The sequence below is a fragment of the Anomaloglossus baeobatrachus genome, chromosome 3, assembly GCF_048569485.1.
Source record: "Anomaloglossus baeobatrachus isolate aAnoBae1 chromosome 3, aAnoBae1.hap1, whole genome shotgun sequence".
Classification (NCBI taxonomy): Eukaryota; Metazoa; Chordata; class Amphibia; order Anura; family Aromobatidae; genus Anomaloglossus; species Anomaloglossus baeobatrachus.
In genome coordinates this window covers 346,118,445-346,139,137 of record NC_134355.1, presented here as the reverse complement: position 1 = coordinate 346,139,137, position 20,693 = coordinate 346,118,445, and the positions used below count along the sequence as shown (strand labels likewise).

Genomic DNA, 20,693 nt, shown 5'->3' with positions numbered 1-20,693 from the left:
GGGAGGGGTTACACTTTTTAAAGTGTGATACTTTGTGTGGCCTCCGGAGGCAGAAGCTATACACCCAATTGTCTGGGTCTCCCAATAGGAGCTAAAAGAAAAGGAATTTACGGTACGTAAACAAAATTCCCTTCTTCTTGGATTTAAAAACCTAAACATATGAGCTGACCACTACAGGTATGTAGAGAATCAGCCTGATAGTGCCAGTATTGCACTGGCTTTAGGTTATATATGAAAATCCTGATTGGTTTACTTTAAGCTCAATATTTGCGTGTAATAAGCAATTGTAGCATCGATAGGTTAATAGACCGAAAACTGATTACTCTAAAAACAATTTTTATTTATAAACATTAAAATTATAAGTTCAAGCTATATCTCATTGTATGTAGCTATATCGGTCAGTGAACACACAACCAGTCGTGCAGAGCTAGATATACTCTAAAGGGATATCAGACTAGGGAATTTAAGGATAGCCCAGTGAGGTTCTTCTTGATAGAAATTGTAATATCAACTAAGATGTTAAAAAATGGCCAGGTCATAGATCCCTAGTCCTTCACCTTCCTGGCAGCGGAGGTAAACACCATAATGTTTCGGGCGCCCCCGCTCCTCGTCGGCTATCCCTAGTAGGCCCTAGAACTGCCTGTGTGTCAATAATTGACCTAAAGCCCAGAAAGTGTGGTTAGTGCTGAAGTCAGGATTATTTAATCACACTAGGTGCATAGTCAATATGCTGATTAGTATTAAATATATTAGTTGGTCATAGGGGAAATCCCCATACAGAGTAGTTGTAAAAAATGCTCCCCTCAGATGCACTCTAATGGGTGAGAGGGAGTACACAGGTAGCTGTCAAAAATCCGTTACCCAGTGCAGATGACCAACTGCATTAAAGTGGACCTGTAAGAATTAAATCCCAGTAGGGTAAACTTAACTTGCTGGAGAACAACCTCACAGAAGATTCCCGACGCGTTTCCCCCACTTTGTTCGGGGTTCATCAGGGGATGTTACCATCTCATGACAATGCACATAATCCAGGTCACCTTTAAGTTTTCAGTGTCCTGCCAAAAGATCCCTCAAAGACTGTAAATGGTCCTCAGCACCTCACCCTGTCAGTATCGGGCTGAATAGGATCCTATTCAGCCCGATACTGACAGGGTGAGGTGCTGAGGTCCATTCTGCATTAACAGGAGGACCATCCGACTACCATTTACAGTCTTTGAGGGATCTTTTGGCAGGACACTGAAAACTTAAAGGTGACCTGGATTATGTGCATTGTCATGAGATGGTAACATCCCCTGATGAACCCCGAACAAAGTGGGGGAAACGCGTCGGGAATCTTCTGTGAGGTTGTTCTCCAGCAAGTTAAGTTTACCCTACTGGGATTTAATTCTTACAGGTCCACTTTAATGCAGTTGGTCATCTGCACTGGGTAACGGATTTTTGACAGCTACCTGTGTACTCCCTCTCACCCATTAGAGTGCATCTGAGGGGAGCATTTTTTACAACTACTCTGTATGGGGATTTCCCCTATGACCAACTAATATATTTAATACTAATCAGCATATTGACTATGCACCTAGTGTGATTGAATAATCCTGACTTCAGCACTAACCACACTTTCTGGGCTTTAGGTCAATTATTGACACACAGGCAGTTCTAGGGCCTACTAGGGATAGCCGACGAGGAGCGGGGGCGCCCGAAACATTATGGTGTTTACCTCCGCTGCCAGGAAGGTGAAGGACTAGGGATCTATGACCTGTCACCTGGCCATTTTTTAACATCTTAGTTGATATTACAATTTCTATCAAGAAGAACCTCACTGGGCTATCCTTAAATTCCCTAGTCTGATATCCCTTTAGAGTATATCTAGCTCTTCACGACTGGATGACCGATATAGCTACATACAATGAGATATAGCTTGAACTTATAATTTTAATGTTTACTCTAAAAACAATTTTTATTTATAATCAGTTTTCGGTCTATTAACAGTTGAATTCTCTAATTCCTATTAAAATTGGTGTGTAGCATCGATAGGTTCCCTTTAGTTGTTTGGTTTATTGTAAAACAGCAGAAAGCTTTATTTTGCTAATAAATCTACTTTGCAAGGTGAAAATGCAAAAACTTATTTTCGCTCACCGGTCTCTAAGATTGTTGGCCGAAGTTTTGGACGTGCTCACCACTTTGATATGTACAAGAAAACGATCCTCCAGCACCAACCTTCTAAAAGCTTGTGGTAATTTGAAATGTAAAAATAAAATCACAGCATTCAATGCGCAGAAAAAGCCCCGTCGGGCACCTGGTCAGCAGACATATTTCAGACTGACTTGTCCTTAGTCTTTGACTTATGGCAAGTTTTTAGAAGGTTGGTGCTGGAAGATCGTTTTTTTTGTACATACTTTGAAAGGTGTATTATGCTGTTTTGTAGCAGATGAGGTGTATTATGAGGTTCTGTAACAGTAGGTGTGTATTCTGATCTGCAACACCTGAGGTGTATTATGATGTTCTACAGTTGTGTTGTATATTATGAGGTCCTACAGAAGTGGAAGGATGTATTATAAGGTTCTGCAGCAACTGAAGGTGTAGTATGAGGTACATAACACACATCACATCTGCAGGAGAACTTTATAATACATGCCAGCTGCTGCAGAACCTCATAATACACACATCAGCTGAAGCAGAACTTTCTAATAGACACCTAAGCTCAAAGCAACTCAGCTGCCACAGAATTTCATTATACACATCTCAGTTGCTGTAGTACCTCCTAATACATAGCTCAGTTGCAGCAAAAACCTCATGATACATCTCATCTGCTGCAGAACATCATAGTAAATGTCTCAGCTGGTGCATGACCTCATAATACACACCTCAGCTGCAGCAGATTCTCAAATCTTAGGCTATGTGCGCACGTTGCGTAAATACATGCAGTTACGCTGCGCTTTGTAGCGCAGCGTAACTGCATGCGTCCTGCGTCCCCTGCACAGTCTATGGAGATTGTGCAGGGGCCGTGCGCACGTGGCGTTTTAGAGCGCAGCGCTTCGGCTACTGCCGAAGCGCTGCGTAAAAAGAAGTGACATGTCACTTCTTTCCTGCGCTTTGCCGGCAGCTCCTGCTCTGTCTATGGCAGGAGCTGCAGGCAGAGCGCATGGAATCGGCTTCACTACGGACATTTCTGCAGCGATTTAAAGCGCACATGTGCTCTTCAGATCGCTGCAGAAATTTCTGCAGTGAACTGTACGCAACGTGCGCACATAGCCTTAAAATACACACCTCAGGTGCTGCAGTACCTCATAAGTAAATTCTGACAAATGTTCTCTAGCGCTCCCTCGCCAGCTCTGATAAAATGTGATGAGCCGGCAGGAGAGCATAGTGTCAGTGCACATTGTAAGAAGATTAACCGGAATGCACGAAATTCAGAGACCAGAGCGCCACCCTGCAAGTTACGTGATGTTTCAGACCACTCCATTAACGGGAATCTGTCAGCAGGTTTCTGTTACCTCATCTGACAGTAACAATGTAGGCAAGAAGATTCTGAATCCAACTGTGTATCACAGATTACTGGGTGCAGTCGTTATCACATAATGAAAGAATTGAGTTTTAAGCATGTAGTTGTAGCCCACATCAGGCTCTCTCAATAAAGATTGACACCTCACATTCAATGCACAATCACAGCAATGGGCGTGTTGGATTTCCATGCACATGCATTACTAGTCCTGCAATTTTAATCACAGGGTAATAAGCCATTAGTTTAACCCCTTAAGGACGAAGCCAGTTTTGTACTTAAAAGGGAACCAAACATCAGCATTTTCCTATATAAGGTGCAGCCAGTGCAGTACTGGCACTATCAGGCACAGGCTGTACATACCATCAGGGGGCAGCTCGGCTGTTTATAAAGTTGAATTTCACAGCCTAATTCATGAAAATTCATGCACTTGTTGATTGACGGGTGCACCTCGCTGCTAATGTCTGGGTGGGTTATGCACGTGTATCCCCGCCCCTCCCCCCCCCCGCCGCCTGTTCCTCCCTCTCACTGGCCGTATGTAAATTTCTAATCTTCAGTTACACGGCGTCGGAGTTAGCGCCTGCGCATAGCGCTCATCTCCGGCGCCAGGTTTCTGAAGCCCACAGTATTATGGTGCATGAGAGGGCAGTGCATGCGCCCTCGCTTCTTCAGATCTGTTGTGACCGCGCGCGGTCACAACAGAACTGGAGAACAGCTGATCTTACCCTCATTAGCTGCAGCAGACGTCTCCTACGATATCGTCTGCTGCAGCTAATCGGTAAGATCAGCTGTTTTCCAGTCCTGTTGTGACTGCACGCGCTCCCGCGGTCACAACAGATCTGAAGAAGAGAGGGCGCATGCACCGCCCTCTCATGCACCATAATACTGTGGGCTTCAGAATCAGAAACACGGCGCCGGAGATGAGCGCTATGCACAGGCGCTAAATCCGATGCCGTGTAACTGAAGATTAGAAATTTACATACGGCCAGAGGGAGGGAGGAACAGGCGGCGAGGGGGCGGGGATACACGTGCGGAACCCGCCCAGACATTAGCAGCGAGGTGCACACGTCAATCAAAGTCCATGAATTTTCAAACTTTATAAAGTTGAATTTCACAGCCTAAACACCCGAGCTGCCCACTAATGGTATGTACACACTGTGCCTGATAGTGCCAGTACTGCACTGGCTGCACCTTACATAGGAAAATGATGATGTTTGGTTCCCTTTAATGCACAGGCCATTTTGTGCAATTCTGACCAGTGTCCCTTTATGAGGTTATAACTCTGGAACGCTTCAATGGATCCCCGTGATTCTGACATTGTTTTTTCGTGACATATTGTACTTCATGATAGTTATAAATTTAGAACAATATTTTTTGCTTTTATTTGTGAAAAAAAATTGGAAATTTGATGAAAATTTTGCAATTTTCAAACTTTTAATTTTTATGCCCTTAACCCAGAGAGTTATGTCAAACAAAATAGTTAATAAATAACATTTCCCACTTGTCTACTTTACATTAGCGCAATTTCTGAAACAACATTTTTTGGGATTAGGAAGTTAGAAGGGGTCAAAAGTTCAGCAGCAATTTCCCATCTTTTCAACAAAAAACATTTTTTAGGGACCACATCACATTTGAAGTGACTTGGAGAGGCCTAGGTGAAAGGAAATACTCAAAAGTGACACCATTATAAAAACTGCGCACCCCCCCTCCCCCCCTCCCCAAAGTACTCAAAACCACATCCAAGAAGTTTATTAATCCTTCAGGTGCTTCACAGGAACTAAAGCAAAGTGGAATGAAAAAAAAAGCAAAAAATAAAAATTTTACCTAAAATGTTGCTCTACTCCAAATTTATTCACTTTTAGAGGAAATAACACAACAAAATGGACCCCAAAACTTCTTATGAACGCGCCAATACCCCACATGTGGTCAGAAACCTTTATTTGGACAAATGGGAGGGCTCGGAACAGAAGGAGCAATATTTGAATTTTGGAAAGCAAATTATGCTGAAATAGATTGCGAGCACCATGTTGCATTTACATGTCCGCTAAGGTACCTAAACAGCAGAAACCCCTCACAAGTGATGCCATTTTGGAAACTAGACCTCTCAAGGCTTCTATCTAGGGGTATAATGAGCATTTTGGACCCACAGGTTCTTCACAGATTTTGATAACGTTACGTTGTCATATTGAAAATTTTCATTTTTTTCTCAAAAATGTTGCTTTAGCATCAATTTTTTCACTTTTTCAAGAGGTAATTCCAAAAATTTGACCTCAAGGTTTGTTAACCACTTTTTTATGAGCGCGGTAATACCTCACATGTGGTCTGAAACCTTTGTTTGGAGAAATGGGAGGGCTTGGAACGGAAGGAGCAATATTTGAATTTAGGAAAGGAAATTTGGCTGAAAAAGATTGCGGGCACCATGTCGCATTTGGAGGACCCCTAAGGTACGTAAACAGCAAAAAAAAAAAAAATAAGTGTCCCCATATTGGAAACTAGGCCCCTCAAGGACTTTATCTAGTTGTTTGGTGAGTACCCTGAACACCCAGGTGCTTCACAGAAGTTTATAACATTGAGCCATGAAAATAAAAAAATAAAATTCTACCACAAAATTGTTACTTCAACCAGATAGTTTTTTTTTCACAAGGGTAACAGGAAAAAAATCACCATGAAATATATTGTGCAATTTCTCCTGAGTTTGGTGATATCTTGTATGTGGTTGAAATCAACTGTTTGGGCACACGGCAGGGCTCGGAAGATAAGGCGTGCCATTTGACTGCAAAATTGGCTGGAATCAATAGCAGACGCCATGTTGCATTAGGAGAGCCCCTGAGGTGCCTAAACAGTGGAGGTCCCACACAAGTGACGCCATTCTGGAAACTAGGCCCCTCAAGGAATTTATCTAGATGTTTCGTGAGTACTCTGACCCCCCAGGTGCTTCACAGAAGTTTATAATGTTGAGCTGTGAAAATAAAAAATATATATTTTTACTACGAAAAATTGTTACTTCAACCAGATAGCTTTTTTTTTTTACAAGAGTAAAAGGAAAAAATCTGCACAAAATTTATTGTGCAATTTCTCCTGAGTATGCTGATACCTTATGTGTGGTGGAAATCAACTGTTTGGGTGCACAGCAGGGCTCGGAAGGGAAAAAGTGCCATTTGACTGAACAATTGGCTGGAATAATTAGCGGACGCTATGTCGCATTTGGAAAGCCCCTAAAGTGCCTAAACAGTGGAGATCCCCCACAGTGACCCTATTCTGGAAACAAGACACCTCAAGGCTTTTATCTAGGTGTATATTGAGCATTTTAAATCCACGAGTACTTCACAGAATTTGATAAGCTTAGGTTGCCATATTGAAAATATTCATTTTTTTTCACAAAAATGTTGATTTAGCATCAAATTTCTCACTTTTTAAAGAGTTATACCAAGGGGAATTTATACCAAGGGGAAAGTGTATCTTAGACCAAAAAATATAACCCTTTAAAAGTCAAGTTTATTAGATAAGCTTAAAAAAAATCAAAAAAGCCTCAGTGCAAAAATACCATACAAAAGGGAGAAGGGGACAGTTCTCACCCTAATAAGTACACCTCCCTCCTGTCCGCTACCTACCGCGGAGGTCGGCACCCTAATTAGATAAGAGATTGGCGCCCCCACTCCTCGACGGCTGTCCCTCAGGATTCCCTATCTCGTCCTCACAAAAGTAATGAATAGTATTAGGTCAGAGACAATTGGGCAGGGTTATACTAGTCTAGCGGACAAAAAAGTTGATTAACAACACATATGTACCATATTCCACTTTATATCAAAAGATTTGAAATATGGGCGCCCTCAGATGATATTAACAAGGGAGACAAAGTGTCAGCCGGATAACATGATAAATTGATTGTTATCCGGCTGACACTTTGCATACTATCTATCAAGCCTCTTGATCCTACTCTGGAGAAACGCGTTGAGGCAATTCTGAGACATCTCTGGGACACTCATATGAATTTTGCACGATAAGTTTATTAACTACCTCTATTTATTTGATTAGTTGCCCGAAAACTGATTGCACTTTATCATTTATGCATTAGCACTTTATATACGAGGTTTGATATTGAAGCATATGCACTTCATTAACCCCATGCACTTTATATGCTCGAACTAAGTTTTTGAACAGGGGCTGTATATTGCACTAGCACTTTAGCTATCTTTTGCTGGGTATTTGCATATGCACTTTATCATTAATATATAACCTTGTGATAGCAATTTGTGATTATGTTGATGTGCACTTTGATTACTATAATATAGGTATCCCTGTTTATCGAATTTCAGGGTATAGGAGGGCAACATTAGGGTAGTCTATCTGGTTACCATTCCATCTTTATTGGTAGTTTAGGGGAGACCTATATCTTATGGGATCTTCCTTGTTAATATCATCTGAGTGCGCCCATATTCCAAATCGTTTGATATAAAGTGGAATATGGTACATATGTGTTTTTAATTAACTTTTTTGTCCGCTAGACTAGTAACCCTGCCCAATTGTCTCTGACCTCATACTATTCATTACTTTTTTTGAGGACGAGATAGGGAATCCTGAGGGACAGCCGTCGAGGAGTGGGGGCGCCAATCTCGTATCTAATTAGGGTGCCGACCTCCGCGGTAGGTGTACTTATTAGGGTGAGAACTGTCCCCTCCTCCCTTTGTATGGTATTTTTGCACTGGGGCTTTTTGGATTTTTTAAGCTTATCTAATAAACGTGACTTTTAAAGGGTTATATTTTTTGGTCTAAGACTCACTTTTTAAAGAGGCAACAACAAAACGTGGACCCCACAGGTTGTTATTCAATTTCTTGGGAGCGCAGGGATACCCCACATGTGGCCAAAAACCTATGTTTGGATAAATAGGAGGGCTTGGAATGGAAGGAGCACCATTTGAATTTTGGAAAAAGTTGAAATAAATTGCGCGCACCATGTCACATTAGCAACGCCCCTTGGGTACCTATACATCAAAAAAAAAAAAAAAAAAAAAACAGAAGTGACCCCATTTTGGAAACTGGACCCCTCAAGGATTTTATTCAGGAGTATAGTAAGCATTTTGGTTCCACAGGTACTTCACAAAAATGTTGCTGTAGCAACAAATTTCTCACTGTTGGCTATGTGGCCATGATCCAGTGACACGGCGTCTAGTACACAGTGTCAGCCTTCCTGCAGAGATGTGAGTGTTGTCCACGGGAGACTGCAGCTGCCCATGCCCATAATTTGGGTTCAGGTGCTGTGGACTTTAGCTCTATTCTACCTGCAGAGAACACTCTTGTCTCCGCAGCATAAATTGACATGCTGAGGCTCGGGAAGCTGCACCACAGGTCGGTTTATGCTGCGGAGAAAAGAAGCACATTGGGCATGGGATTTCTAAAAATCCTTCCAGTGTGCTTCAACTGCACAACGCAGCATTATGGATGCAGGAAAACACAGCGTCCAAAATGCTGCAAACCCCAATTGTGGGCACACAGCATAAAATGCTACAATGGATGAATGGATAGATGTCAAACATATATAACGTCCCACCCCCCTGCATATTTAAGCTGGCGTCCTTTAGTGCCTTTCATGTGGCGCTAAAGGGTGCCTAGCCTTGTATTTAGCCAAAAAAAAGTTAAAATAAATGACGTGGGGTCCCCCCTATGTTTGATAGCCAGCTAGGGTAAAGCAGACAGCTGTAGCCTGCAAACCACAGCTGACAGCTTTCTCTTGGCTGGTGATCAATTTGGAGGGCTCCAAAAGCTGTTTTTTTTTTATTTTTTATAATTAAATAAATTAAAAAAAAACAAACAAACGTGGGTCCCCCCCCCAATTAGATCACCAGCCAAGGTAAAGCGGACAGCTGTGGTCTGGTATTCTCAGGGTGGGAAGAGCCATGGTTATTGGACTCTTCCCAGCCTAAAAAATAGCAGGCCGCAGCCGCCCCAGAAGTGGCGCATCCATTAGATGTGCCAATTCTGGCACTTCACCCCAGCTCATCCCGTTGCCCTGGTGCAGTGGCAAACGGGGTAATATATGGGGTTGATACCAGATGTTTAATGTCACCTGGCATCAAGCCCTGGGGTTAGTGATGTCACGGCGTCCATCAGACACCCGACATCAATAACCCAGTCAGTAATCAAAATAAAAGAAACAAATTTTATTTGAAAATACACTCCCCAATACATTCCCTCTTTCACCAATTTATTGAAGAGAGAAAACAAATACGGGTCTGGCGTAATCCAATATGGGGGTCCCACGACGATCAATACGCACTGTCCTAGTCAATGAAGAACAGACTGTTCCCCATTGGCAGGGAGAGCAGTGCAGTGACCTGAGCTAACATCATGAGGTCAGGCCAGGTGAATGCAGGGTATGACCAGCGCTGACTTCAGGGGGTTAGCTAGGTACATTACCTACGGTGATGGAAGCCGCTGCACTCCTGACTCGGCGCTGGTCACTGACTTCTATGCCCGCCGCGTTCTCAGATCACCTCTTGCGAGCGACCCGTGACGTCACCGCTAGTCACAGTCTTGGGCCGTCCGCGAGAGGTGATGTGAGAACACAGCTGTCAGTGACTAGCGCTGACGTCAGGAGAGCAGGAATTAATCACCGCACGTAATGAACTTTACTAACCACCTGACCGCAACGCTCATCATCCCTGCGGCTGCTCGCACTGCAGTGCGGGCATCTGCTGACAATACTGTGCGGGCAGCTGCGGACAAACGGCAGTGCAGGCAGCCGCGGGGCTGGCATGGGAGCGGACACAGACTGCACGGGCACTTGACGGAAGTCACACAGAAGTGCTTCAGTGGGTCCACAAAAAAAAAAAAAAAAAAAACCAGGAACTGACTAGGATAGACAGAACGGTCATGTAAATGAGCCCTTATATTCAGCATCCCTCAGCTCCCCTGCTGTGCAGGGTCCTCTTCTGATGCCGGCAAGTGACTTCAGCGTGAAAGTGGCGCAGCCCATGACTTGACTGCCATGAACCCTCACTTAGAAGCGAAAGTCAGCTAGTGGAATATTACCGTTTCCGACGCCTGAGATTATGGGCTTGGGAAGCAGTGAATATTCATTCTCTAACAACGAACACACATGATCACCCAGTCACTGCAGGAAGGCGACAGATGATTGATCAGGTGTGCCCAGTATTAAAAGAGAATGAATATTCACTGATCCCCATTGTCATAATGCCCCATTGTCATAATGCAGCCCACCACTTGACGTTGGCTTTAGTTTCAAGAGGTGTGTGGGATTATGGGCGTGACCAACTGAATATATGAGGGCACCCTTCCCCCTACTAGGATTTCCACCAGCAATAAGGCATATAGGCATTAGAGAGAGAAAAAGATTGCTGGACAACAGGGATCAACCAGAACATTGTGTAAATGATGAATTTTTATTAGTACAAAAATAAGTTTATATACAACCACACAAAGTACTGACTAATAAAAACAATTAAAATAGTCAAAAAAAAAAACAAAACAAAACCTATCAACATCCCATATGCAAACCCACAAAGGCAGAAAAATCTCTGTACACATATAAACTAGGCCTAAACCACATAATTGATTCAACCAATTGAAATGTATAAGCACAAACAATTATTGACTGGAATACAAATTGTTGTTAGAATATACAATCTGACACCACCATCACACTCTGTCATGAACAATAACCATATATCCTAGTGAATAGCTAAGAATTTAAACCTGCAAAAGGTGATCCTGGTCAAGTCCAGAGAGGTCTCAATCACAGTCTGAAAATCAGATGTCAAAAATAAACCCTCCCAACAAAAGATATATTACCAGTCCCAAGGATCAAATCAGAGTGTTAGGTGGTGGTTTACATTGTTCTGGTTGATCCCTGTTGTCCAGTAAACTTTTTCTCATGGATTACAGCTGTGAGGAGCAGTGAATATTCATTTACCTTATTAGAGGGCACTCATGTTCGCCCCAGCGCCAGCTCCTGTGACCCGCTCCCCCCCTCACAGCCACAACCAGGTACATCTGGACTATAAGATGACAAAGACTAGCATATCACAATATCATTTAATTGCTTAGGCGATTGCACTCCAGATAGCCAAGATCTGGATATTAAAACTTGTCACATAGCTACTGGCTGAAAAATAAAGAAATCTGTGCAAATATTTGAGAGCTGAAATCAGGGTTCAGCAACAGTGTGCTCACATTTGTAAATCCTTACTCATAAAAAAAAGTCCAAATAGTTTCTCCTCTCGTGACTGAAAAGGCAGAGACTGTGTGCCGACTGGTCAAGAATACTACTTCAGTAAAGATGGTGGATGATCACTATGGCAAAATCTTGATCCAGTTTGGTCCAGCGCTGAATAATTGCAGATTTTCACGACTGGCTGTAACTGGAGCTTTGGCTTCCATTTGGTCCTTGATCCCCTTCACTAGATTAAAAAAAAAAAAACCTGAAATATTAGCATTTTAGGTTGCAAAATATCCAAACTAAAGAATATGTTAAAGTTTTTTCCATCCGCTCAGATGGATAAAATTACAAAGTGCACAAAAAAAACCCCACAAGAATAACATGACTAATTAGCAATCCGTTGACCATAGACTCCAATGTAAAAACAAAAACGGATCCGGCAGACATCAGTTATTTTAAAACGAACAAAAAGTTGTGTTTGCAGAACTTTTTTGCCAACAGATCTCTGCAGGATCCATTTTAACAGATCGTTACAGGACTTGTGAACATAGGAATTTTAATAACAAGTAAGGCTATGTTTTCAAGGAGTCGTTTTTTGTTTTGTTTTTTTAATTTATTTTGTGCATGGCTTGATTGCCTATGTAACTGGCCACTGTTGCAGTGGTAGCCAAACATGAGCAGTGCTTACAAGCTCACTTTCACATAGATCTTGTAAGCACTGCTCTGAATTTGGATAGGATCGTTGTTAGTTTCAGCTCTTGGCTAACTTCATTGCCACTATGCTCCTGTAGTGCTCCAGTGACAAAGCTGACTTATAGCAGCACTGGAAGTGCACTTTTCTGGCCAGCAGTGAGACGATGCTTCTCATACAAATTGTCACTAACACAGGAGAGCATCATCCCTCAGGAAGCTACGAGGCTGGAGAGCTGTGCGCTCGTGAAGAGACGTTGGGGTCCAACCCTCAGGAAGCTACGAGGAAGGAGGGCTGTGCGTTCGTGAAGAAACGTTGGGGTCCAACCCTCAGGAAGCTACGAGGCTGGAGGGCTGTGCGTTCGTGAAGAGACGTTGTGGTCCAACCCTCAGGAAGCTACGAGGCTGGAGAGCTGTGCGCTCGTGAAGAGACGTTGTGGTCCAACCCTCAGGAAGCTGGGAGGGGAATGCCTTTAGACTTCAACCCCATTTTCTTTCCCTACTTTTATTTACTATTTTTACTATCACAATCCACGAGACAGAACTTTTTTATTTTTTGGCAACTTAAACATATAAAGGGCTTGTTTTTTGTGAGGAGTTGTATTTGTCAATGGGATCATGAAGTACATAAATTTAACTATTTTTTTTAATGGGAGGAATATAAACAAACCAGTATTTATTCAACTTTTTTGCATTTAATTTTACTCTTCACAAGCTGCACAACTGAAGTGTTAACTATATTTTGGGGAGGCGGCGGTGGTGGTGTGAAGTCACAGGTGGCAGCAGAGGTGCTGATGGCATCTGTACTGGCAGCGGCGGGTCTGTGCTGGTAGCGGAAGCTGCAGTGGCTGTGTGGCGCAGACCAGTGCGGCGGGTGTTCCAGATCCTCTGTTGGTGGTCTGGGCTTCAAAGAAATGGCGTCATGAAGTGGCGAGAGCTACATCTGTGAAAACGCTGACTCGGGCACCATCAGTTGAATCCTGAGCATCTGGGACACAGTCACTGCAACCAACACAGCGGTGGCCGCCCGCCCGCCCGCACAGAGGCCCTTGCACCAATTATCCACCTCCTGGTAAGCTATATTTGGATTTTAAGACACATCCCAAAATTTAGGGAGGAAAAGTGCGTCTTATATACGAAAAATACAGTAATTCATTTTTTGGCAGGAAAGTATGAATAAAAAAAAAAATAAAATCTTAAATTATTTTTCAATTTTATTATTCTATGTTGCTCACCTGGCATTATCTATACCTATATCATATTTTTTGGATTACAAGACGCACTTTCCACCAAACATTTTGTGAGGAAAATGAGGGGTGCGTCTTATAATGCAATGAATGTAGCTTACCAGGGGGTGGTGGAGAATGGTGACACACACACTCACTCTATCTCAATATCTATACACACACGCACATTTTTTAAAAAGTGTTTAAAGCGCTTCTGCACAACAACGAAGGGAATTTTGTTTACTTACCGTAAATTCCTTTTCTTCTAGCTCCAATTGGGAGACCCAGACAATTGGGTGTATAGCTATTGCCTCCGGAGGCCACACAAAGTATTACACTTAAAAGTGTAAGGCCCCTCCCCTTCTGGCTATACACCCCCAGTGGGATCACTGGCTCACCAGTTTTAGTGCCAAAGCAAGAAGGAGGAAAGCCAATAACTGGTTTAAAGACCAATTCAATCCGAGGAAACATCGGAGAACTGAACCATACCACATGAACAACATGTGTACCCGAAAAAAACAGAAAAACCCCGAGAAAACAGGGCGGGTGCTGGGTCTCCCAATTGGAGCTAGAAGAAAAGGAATTTACGGTAAGTAAACAAAATTCCCTTCTTCTTTTTCGCTCCTAATTGGGAGACCCAGACAATTGGGACGTCCAAAAGCAGTCCCTGGGTGGGTAAAAGAATACCTCGTGATAGGGCCGTCAAACAGCCCTTTCCTACAGGTGGGCAATCGCCGCCTGAAGGACTTATCTACCTAGGCTGGCGTCTGCCGAAGCGTAGGTATGCACCTGAAAATGCTTGGTAAAAGTATGCAGACTCAATCAGGTAGGTGCCTGACACACCTGCTGAGCCGTAGCCTGGTGCCGTAATGCCCAGGATGCACCCACGGCTCTGGTAGAATGGGCCTTCAGCCTTGAGAGAACCAGAAGCCCAGTAGAACTGTAGGTTTCAAGAATTGGTTCCTCGATCCCCCGAGCCAGGGTGGATTCAGAAGCTTGCGACTGTTTACGCCGACCAGCGACAAGGACAAAGAGTGCATCCGGGTGGCGCAGGAGCGCCATGCGGGAAGTAGAACCTGAGTGCTCTCACCAGAACCAACAGATGCAAATCCTTCTGAAATTGATGGACTGGACAAGGACACAAAGAAGGTGAGGTGATATCCTGATTGATATGAAAGTGGGATACCACCTTAGGGAGAAATTCCGGAATCGGACGCAGAACTACCCTGTCCTGGTGAAGGACCAGGAAGGGAGATTTGTATGAGAGCGTTGCTAGCTCGGAAACTCTCCTAAGAGACGAGACCGTTACTAGAAGGCCACTTCCCGAGAAAAGCGGGAAGGGAGACCTCTTTCAAAGGCTCGAAAGGCGGCATCTGGAGAGCAATTAGAACCTTGTTCAGATCCCAGGGCTCTAACGGCCGCTTGTACGGAGTGCTGAGACGACAAACTCCCCGTAGGAACGTGCGTACCTGAGGAAGTCGTTTCTGAAAAAATACAGATAGCGCTGAGACTTGTCCCTAAAGGGAACTGAGCGACAACCCTTTTTCCAACCTAGATTGCAGGAAGGAAGGAAACATAGACGATGCAACCGGCCAGGGAGAAACACCCTGCGCCGAGCACCGAGATAAGAATATCTTCCACGTCCTGTGGTCAATCTTGGCGGACGTTGGTATGCTAGCCTGTCTCATGGTGGCAACCACGTCCTGAGGTAATCCTGACGACACTAGGTTCCAGGACTCAATGCCACACCATCAGGTTGAGGGCCGTAGAATTCAAATGGAAGAATGGCCCTTGAGACAGCCAGTCTGATTGGTCTGGTAGTGCCCCCGGTTAGCCTACCGTGAGGCACCACAGAACCGGGAACCACAACATCCTCGGCCAATCTGTAGCGACGAGGATGGCGCGGCCGCAGTCGGTCCTGATCTAGCGCAGCACTCTGGGCAACAATGCCAGAGGTGGCACATAAGGTAGCTGGAACTGCGACCAATGCTGAACTAAGGCGTCTGCCGCCAGAGCTCGATGATTGTGAAACCGTGCCATGAAGCTGGCACATTGTTGTTGTGCCGTGACGCCATTAGATCGACGTCCGGCCTCTGTCAGCGGCGCCAGATCTCCCGAAACCCGTCCGGGTGAAGAGACCATACCCTTTCGGCCACACCCCGGCGACTTAGGAAGTCAGCTTCCTAGTTTTCCACGCCTGGGATGTGAACTGTGGATATGGTGGATGCCGTGTCTTCCACCCACATCAGAACCTGCCGGACTTCCTGGAAGGCTTGCCGGTTGCGCGTTCTTCCTTGGTGGTTGATGTATGCCACCGCTGTGGAGTTGTCCGACTGAAGTCGGATTTGCTTGCTGTCCAGCTGCTGTTGGAAGGTTTGTAGGGCAAGATACACTGCTCTGTGTTCAAGAACATTGATCTGAAGGGTGGACTCTTGCTGAGTCCACGTACCCTGAGCGCTGTGGTGGAGAAAAACTGCTCCCCACCCTGATAGACTCGCGTCTGTCGTAACTATCGCCCAGGATGGGGATAGGAAGGACCTTCTTTTTGACCATGAGGTGGGAAGAAGCCACCACCGTAGAGATTCCTTGGCCGCCTGAGAAAGAAAGACGACTCTGTTGAGGGAGGTCGACTCCCCGTCCCATTGGCGGAGAATGTCACATTGTAGTGGACGCAGATGAAACTGCGCGAAAAGAACTGCCTCCATTGCTACCATCTTACGTAGGAAGTGCATGAGGCGTCTCAATGTGTGCGACTGGTTCTTAAAGAAGAGATTGCAGCCCGTAGTGAATGCTGTTTGTCTAGCGGAAGCTTCACTATCGCTGAGAGAGTATGAAACTCCATGCCTAGATATGTTAGCGATAGGGTCGGGGTCGGATCTGACTTCAAAAAGTTGATGATCCACCCAAAACTCTAGAGAGTCTCCAGCGCAACGTTCGGGCAGTGTCGGCATGTTTCCTAAGAGAGTGCCTTGACAAGTAGATCGTCTAAATATGGGATCACAGAGTGACCCTGAGAGTGCAGGACTGTGACTACTGCTGCCCTGACCTTGGCGAAGACCAGTGGGACTGTCGCTAGTCGGAAGGTAGAGCTACGAACAGAAGGTGTTCGTCTCCTATAACGAAGCGTAGAAACGCTAGTGCTCTGGATCAATCGGCACGTGTGGATAAGCATCCTTGATGCCTAATGATGCTAGGAAATCTCCTTGGGACATTGAGGCGATGACATGGCGGAGGGATTCCATCCGGAACCGCCTGGTGTCCACGAGCTTGCTGAGCAGTTTTAGATCCAGAACGGGACGGAACGGCCCGTTCTTATAGGCACCGCAAATAATTTGGGGTAAAAACCGTGACCTTGTTCCTGAAGAGGAACGGGGGTCATCACTCTTTCTGCCTATAGAGTGCACCCTGTTTGCAGAAGAGTAGCGGCTCGGCCGGGAGGTGGAGAAGTTCTGAAGAATCGAGTTGGAGGACGAGAAGTGAGCTCTATCCTGTACCCGTGAGACAGAATGTCTCACACCCAACGGTCATTGACCTATGGCAGCTAAATATCGCCAAGGCGGGTGAGCCTGCTACCGACCGAGGATGCGGAGAGAGGAGGCCGCAAGTCATGAGGAAGCCGCCTTGGAAGCGGGTTTTCAGACTGTCTCTTTTTTGGGCGTGACTGAGCCCGCCAAGAATCTGAGCTCCTCTGATCCCTTTGAGTCCACATTGGACGAGGAAAAATGGGACCTGCCCGAGCCTCGAAAAGACCGAAACCACGACTGCCTCCTGCTCTGTTGGGGTTTGTTGTGTCCGGGCTGAGGAAAGGATGAATCCTTACCCCTGGACTGTTTAATGGTTACATCCAAACGCTCACCAAACAGTCGGTCAGCAGAAAAAGGCAACTGGTTAAGCAACCTTTTTTGGAAGCAGAATCTGCCTTCCATTCACTTAACGAGCAGACCAGGCTCTGCTTAAAAACACGGAGCAGCGGAGGCTACTGCCGTACGGTTCGCAGAGTCTAGGGCAACCTGAATCGCGTAAGAAACAAATGCAGACATTTGAGAGGTTAAGGATGCCACCTGCGGCACAGATGTACGTGTAACCGTGTCAATCTGTGTAAGACAAGCTGAAATAGCTTGGAGTGCCCCAAGGGTGAGAATGCTGGAGCCAACGGTGCGCCGACAGTCTCATAGATGGATTTAGACCAGAGATCCATCTGTCTGTCAGTGGCATCTTTAAGTGCAGCTCCATCTCCCACTGCAACTATGGATCTAGCTACAAGCCTGGAGATTGGAGGATGCCGCTTGGGACACTGGGTCCAGTCCTTGACCACGTCAGGGGGCAGGGATAACGTGTATCCTAAGCCGTTTGGAGAAGCGCATATCTGGATAAGTGTGGTGTTCCTGGACTGCCTCTCTGAAGGCAGAGTGGTCCAGAAAAATACGTGAAGCTGACTCCTCCACTGGAGGAGCTGGGTGAGAAATAACCAACATTCTATTGATGGACGCTATAAGATTATTCACTATGGCGTCACCATTAGGTGTATCCAGATTGAGAGCGGTCTCAGGATCAGAATCCTGAGCCGCTACTTCCGCCTCATTACACAGAGAGTCCTTCTGCTAGGACCCTGATGAAACCGAGGGCCGCTCATAGTGAGCCCGCTTAGGCTGTCTGGGACTGACGTCTGTGCAGAGCCGTGACTCTGGGATGCGTGTGACATTCCCGGAGCTGTTAGTTGTTCACACTGAGGGGGGCCATGGATCAATGATTCAACAGTGCCCATGTTGTGAGAGACATGTCCGGACTGCTAGGCTTCTAGTATCATAGCCATAGTCTCAGAAAATCTGTCAGTAAATACTGCAGACACCGTCCTCATCCTCTGGCCATTAGCAGAGACTCCGGCTGAGTTGGATATAATGGGGGTCTATGTAACCTGCCGGCCGTATAGCCGTACATGCTGTACCGGCTGCATAGAAAAACATGTGGTTCTGCACCTTTGTTTTACACAGAGAATATGCTGATAACTCCTCCGCACAATCCAGGAGGGTATATACAACGTGCGACCAAACAGTGCAATGTATATAGTACAAGCATATCTATAAGTGCACTTCTGCACTAGTGGGGTTAGCACCACAGGTGCTGCTTAACGCCTGTTGCAGCGATTGTGTGACTAACAGAATGCCAGGGTCTTCCACACTTGTCTCTGTATCGTACAGAAACTGACACTAATGGCTGCCGGCGTCCTTGTAGAGAAGGAAGCCGTGGGCGTGCCTGAGAAAGTGCGGGAATCCGGTTTCACAGTGCACACAGTGAGAGGGGTGGAGTATGCAAAACATACTCCAGCTCTCAGCGCTGCTGTGCTATGCAGCGTCACGCCCCTACCCTGACTGTCAGGCCTGTGGGCGGTAACGAAGGGAGACTAGGCCCAGAAGCCGGGGACTCGAGTTAATAAGCGCGGCCGGCATATCAGTGCTGGCCGGCGCGGAAGTCCCCGGCGCACCACAAATCCCAGCGGCGCCTTAAATAAAAATGGCAGCGGCGGTTAGCGCAGTAGTCACCCAATACACTAACACACCCAGCAACGCTGTGGTGTGCGATGGCACTAGTGCGGACAGCGCCGCTGTCCCTGGCGCACTAACACACCCAGCAGTGCTGCCGTGTGTCTGCGCGGTCCCCACAGGGACACAGAGTACCTCCATGTAGCAGGGCCATGTCCCTGAAGATACTCCGCTCCATGTCCAGCAGATACCAGGGGCTGTGGATGGAGCACGGTCTCAGTGCCTGGAGACCGATAGAATCCCACTTCACCCAGAGCCCTGTAAAAAGGGATGGGGAAGGAAGCAGCATGTGGGCTCCAGCCTCCGTACCCGCAATGGGTACCTCAACCTTAACAAACACCTCCGACATGAAGTGGGGTGAGAAGGGAGCATGCTGGGAGCCCTGTATGGGCCCTCTTTTCTTCCATCCGACATAGTCAGCAGCTGCTGCTGACTAAACAGTGGAGCTATGCGTGGATGTGTTGCCTCCTTCGCACAAAGCACAAAACTGGTGAGCCAGTGATCCCACTGGGGGTGTATAGCCAGAAGGGGAGGGGCCTTACACTTTTAAGTGTAATACTTTGTGTGGCCTCCGGAGGCAATAGCTATACACCCAATTGTCTGGGTCTCCCAATTAGGAGCGAAAAAGAAAATTAGGCTATGTGCGCACATTGCCTTTGTTACCACAAAGATGCAGCGTTTTTGGTCACTAAAAACGCACCCGCTGCAAAAACGCCTTGGTAAAACGCATGCGTTTAACGCGTTTCAGTGCGTTTTTGATCTCTGCGTTTTTCCAATGCATTGCATGGGTGGCATGACCATTTTTTTTTTTTTCAGCTCAAAAACACAGCTAAGAAAAAAGTTGTGCGCAGACAGCAAAAATGAAAACTCAGACTTTGCTGGGGAAGCAAAGTCATGCAGTTTTGAGCCCAAAAATGCCATGAAAACCGCACTGTGCGCATCTAGCCTTACAAGATAAATTAAAAAAAAAAAAATTCTGGTTGTCATATGGGGAGAGCCAGATAATTTCTATTTTTTGTGTGAAGGAAGAAAATTCCAGCATCTAATGAGGAAAGGGTTCTTTACAGTTAGAGCAGTCAGATTGCGGAATGCCCTACGACAAGAGGTAGTAATGGCAAATACCACCCGCATTTAAACTATAGGTGTAGGTTTCCCACCATACAACATAGTGATGCAGTAAAGTTCATTCTAAAATGTAGTCTGATTTCCAGTTACCTGTTGGGTGGTGGCTTTGGTTTTGGCATTTTACCAAGGATGGCAGCCATTTCTTTCCGCTCATCAAAATTCTTCCACTGATCATAAAGCTTCAGAATAACTCTAATAATTTCTAAGATCTGGCAATAATAATGATAAAAGAAGATACCATAAACCTAAGATGACAAGCAAACAGAATTAAAACACAATGATATGATGAGATTGAAGTGATAGGATCGATACCTTTTCCATGTCCACAGAAAGTTCTGCAAACCACTGACGTGCATCTTTCTGCTGAACAACACAAGCCACGTGCAAGCAGGCTGAAAGACAGTGGACATTTTTTACACTATATATCATTTTGGGTTTCT

General features: G+C 45.4%; 1 protein-coding gene across 1 annotated transcript in view; it reads right to left on the bottom strand.

The window, feature by feature from the left end:
* Positions 1-10,687: 10,687 nt before the first annotated feature.
* The window catches only part of CCNC (cyclin C), a 59,529-nt gene continuing 49,523 nt past the window's right edge, over positions 10,688-20,693 (bottom strand). Inside the window, exons 10-12 of the mRNA XM_075340098.1 lie at positions 20,566-20,645; positions 20,344-20,462; positions 10,688-11,913 (exon numbers count right to left, since the gene is read on the bottom strand). Coding sequence (XP_075196213.1) covers positions 11,859-11,913; positions 20,344-20,462; positions 20,566-20,645 — 254 coding nt within the window. The 3' untranslated portion in view covers positions 10,688-11,858. The remainder of the gene's footprint in view (positions 11,914-20,343; positions 20,463-20,565; positions 20,646-20,693) is intronic.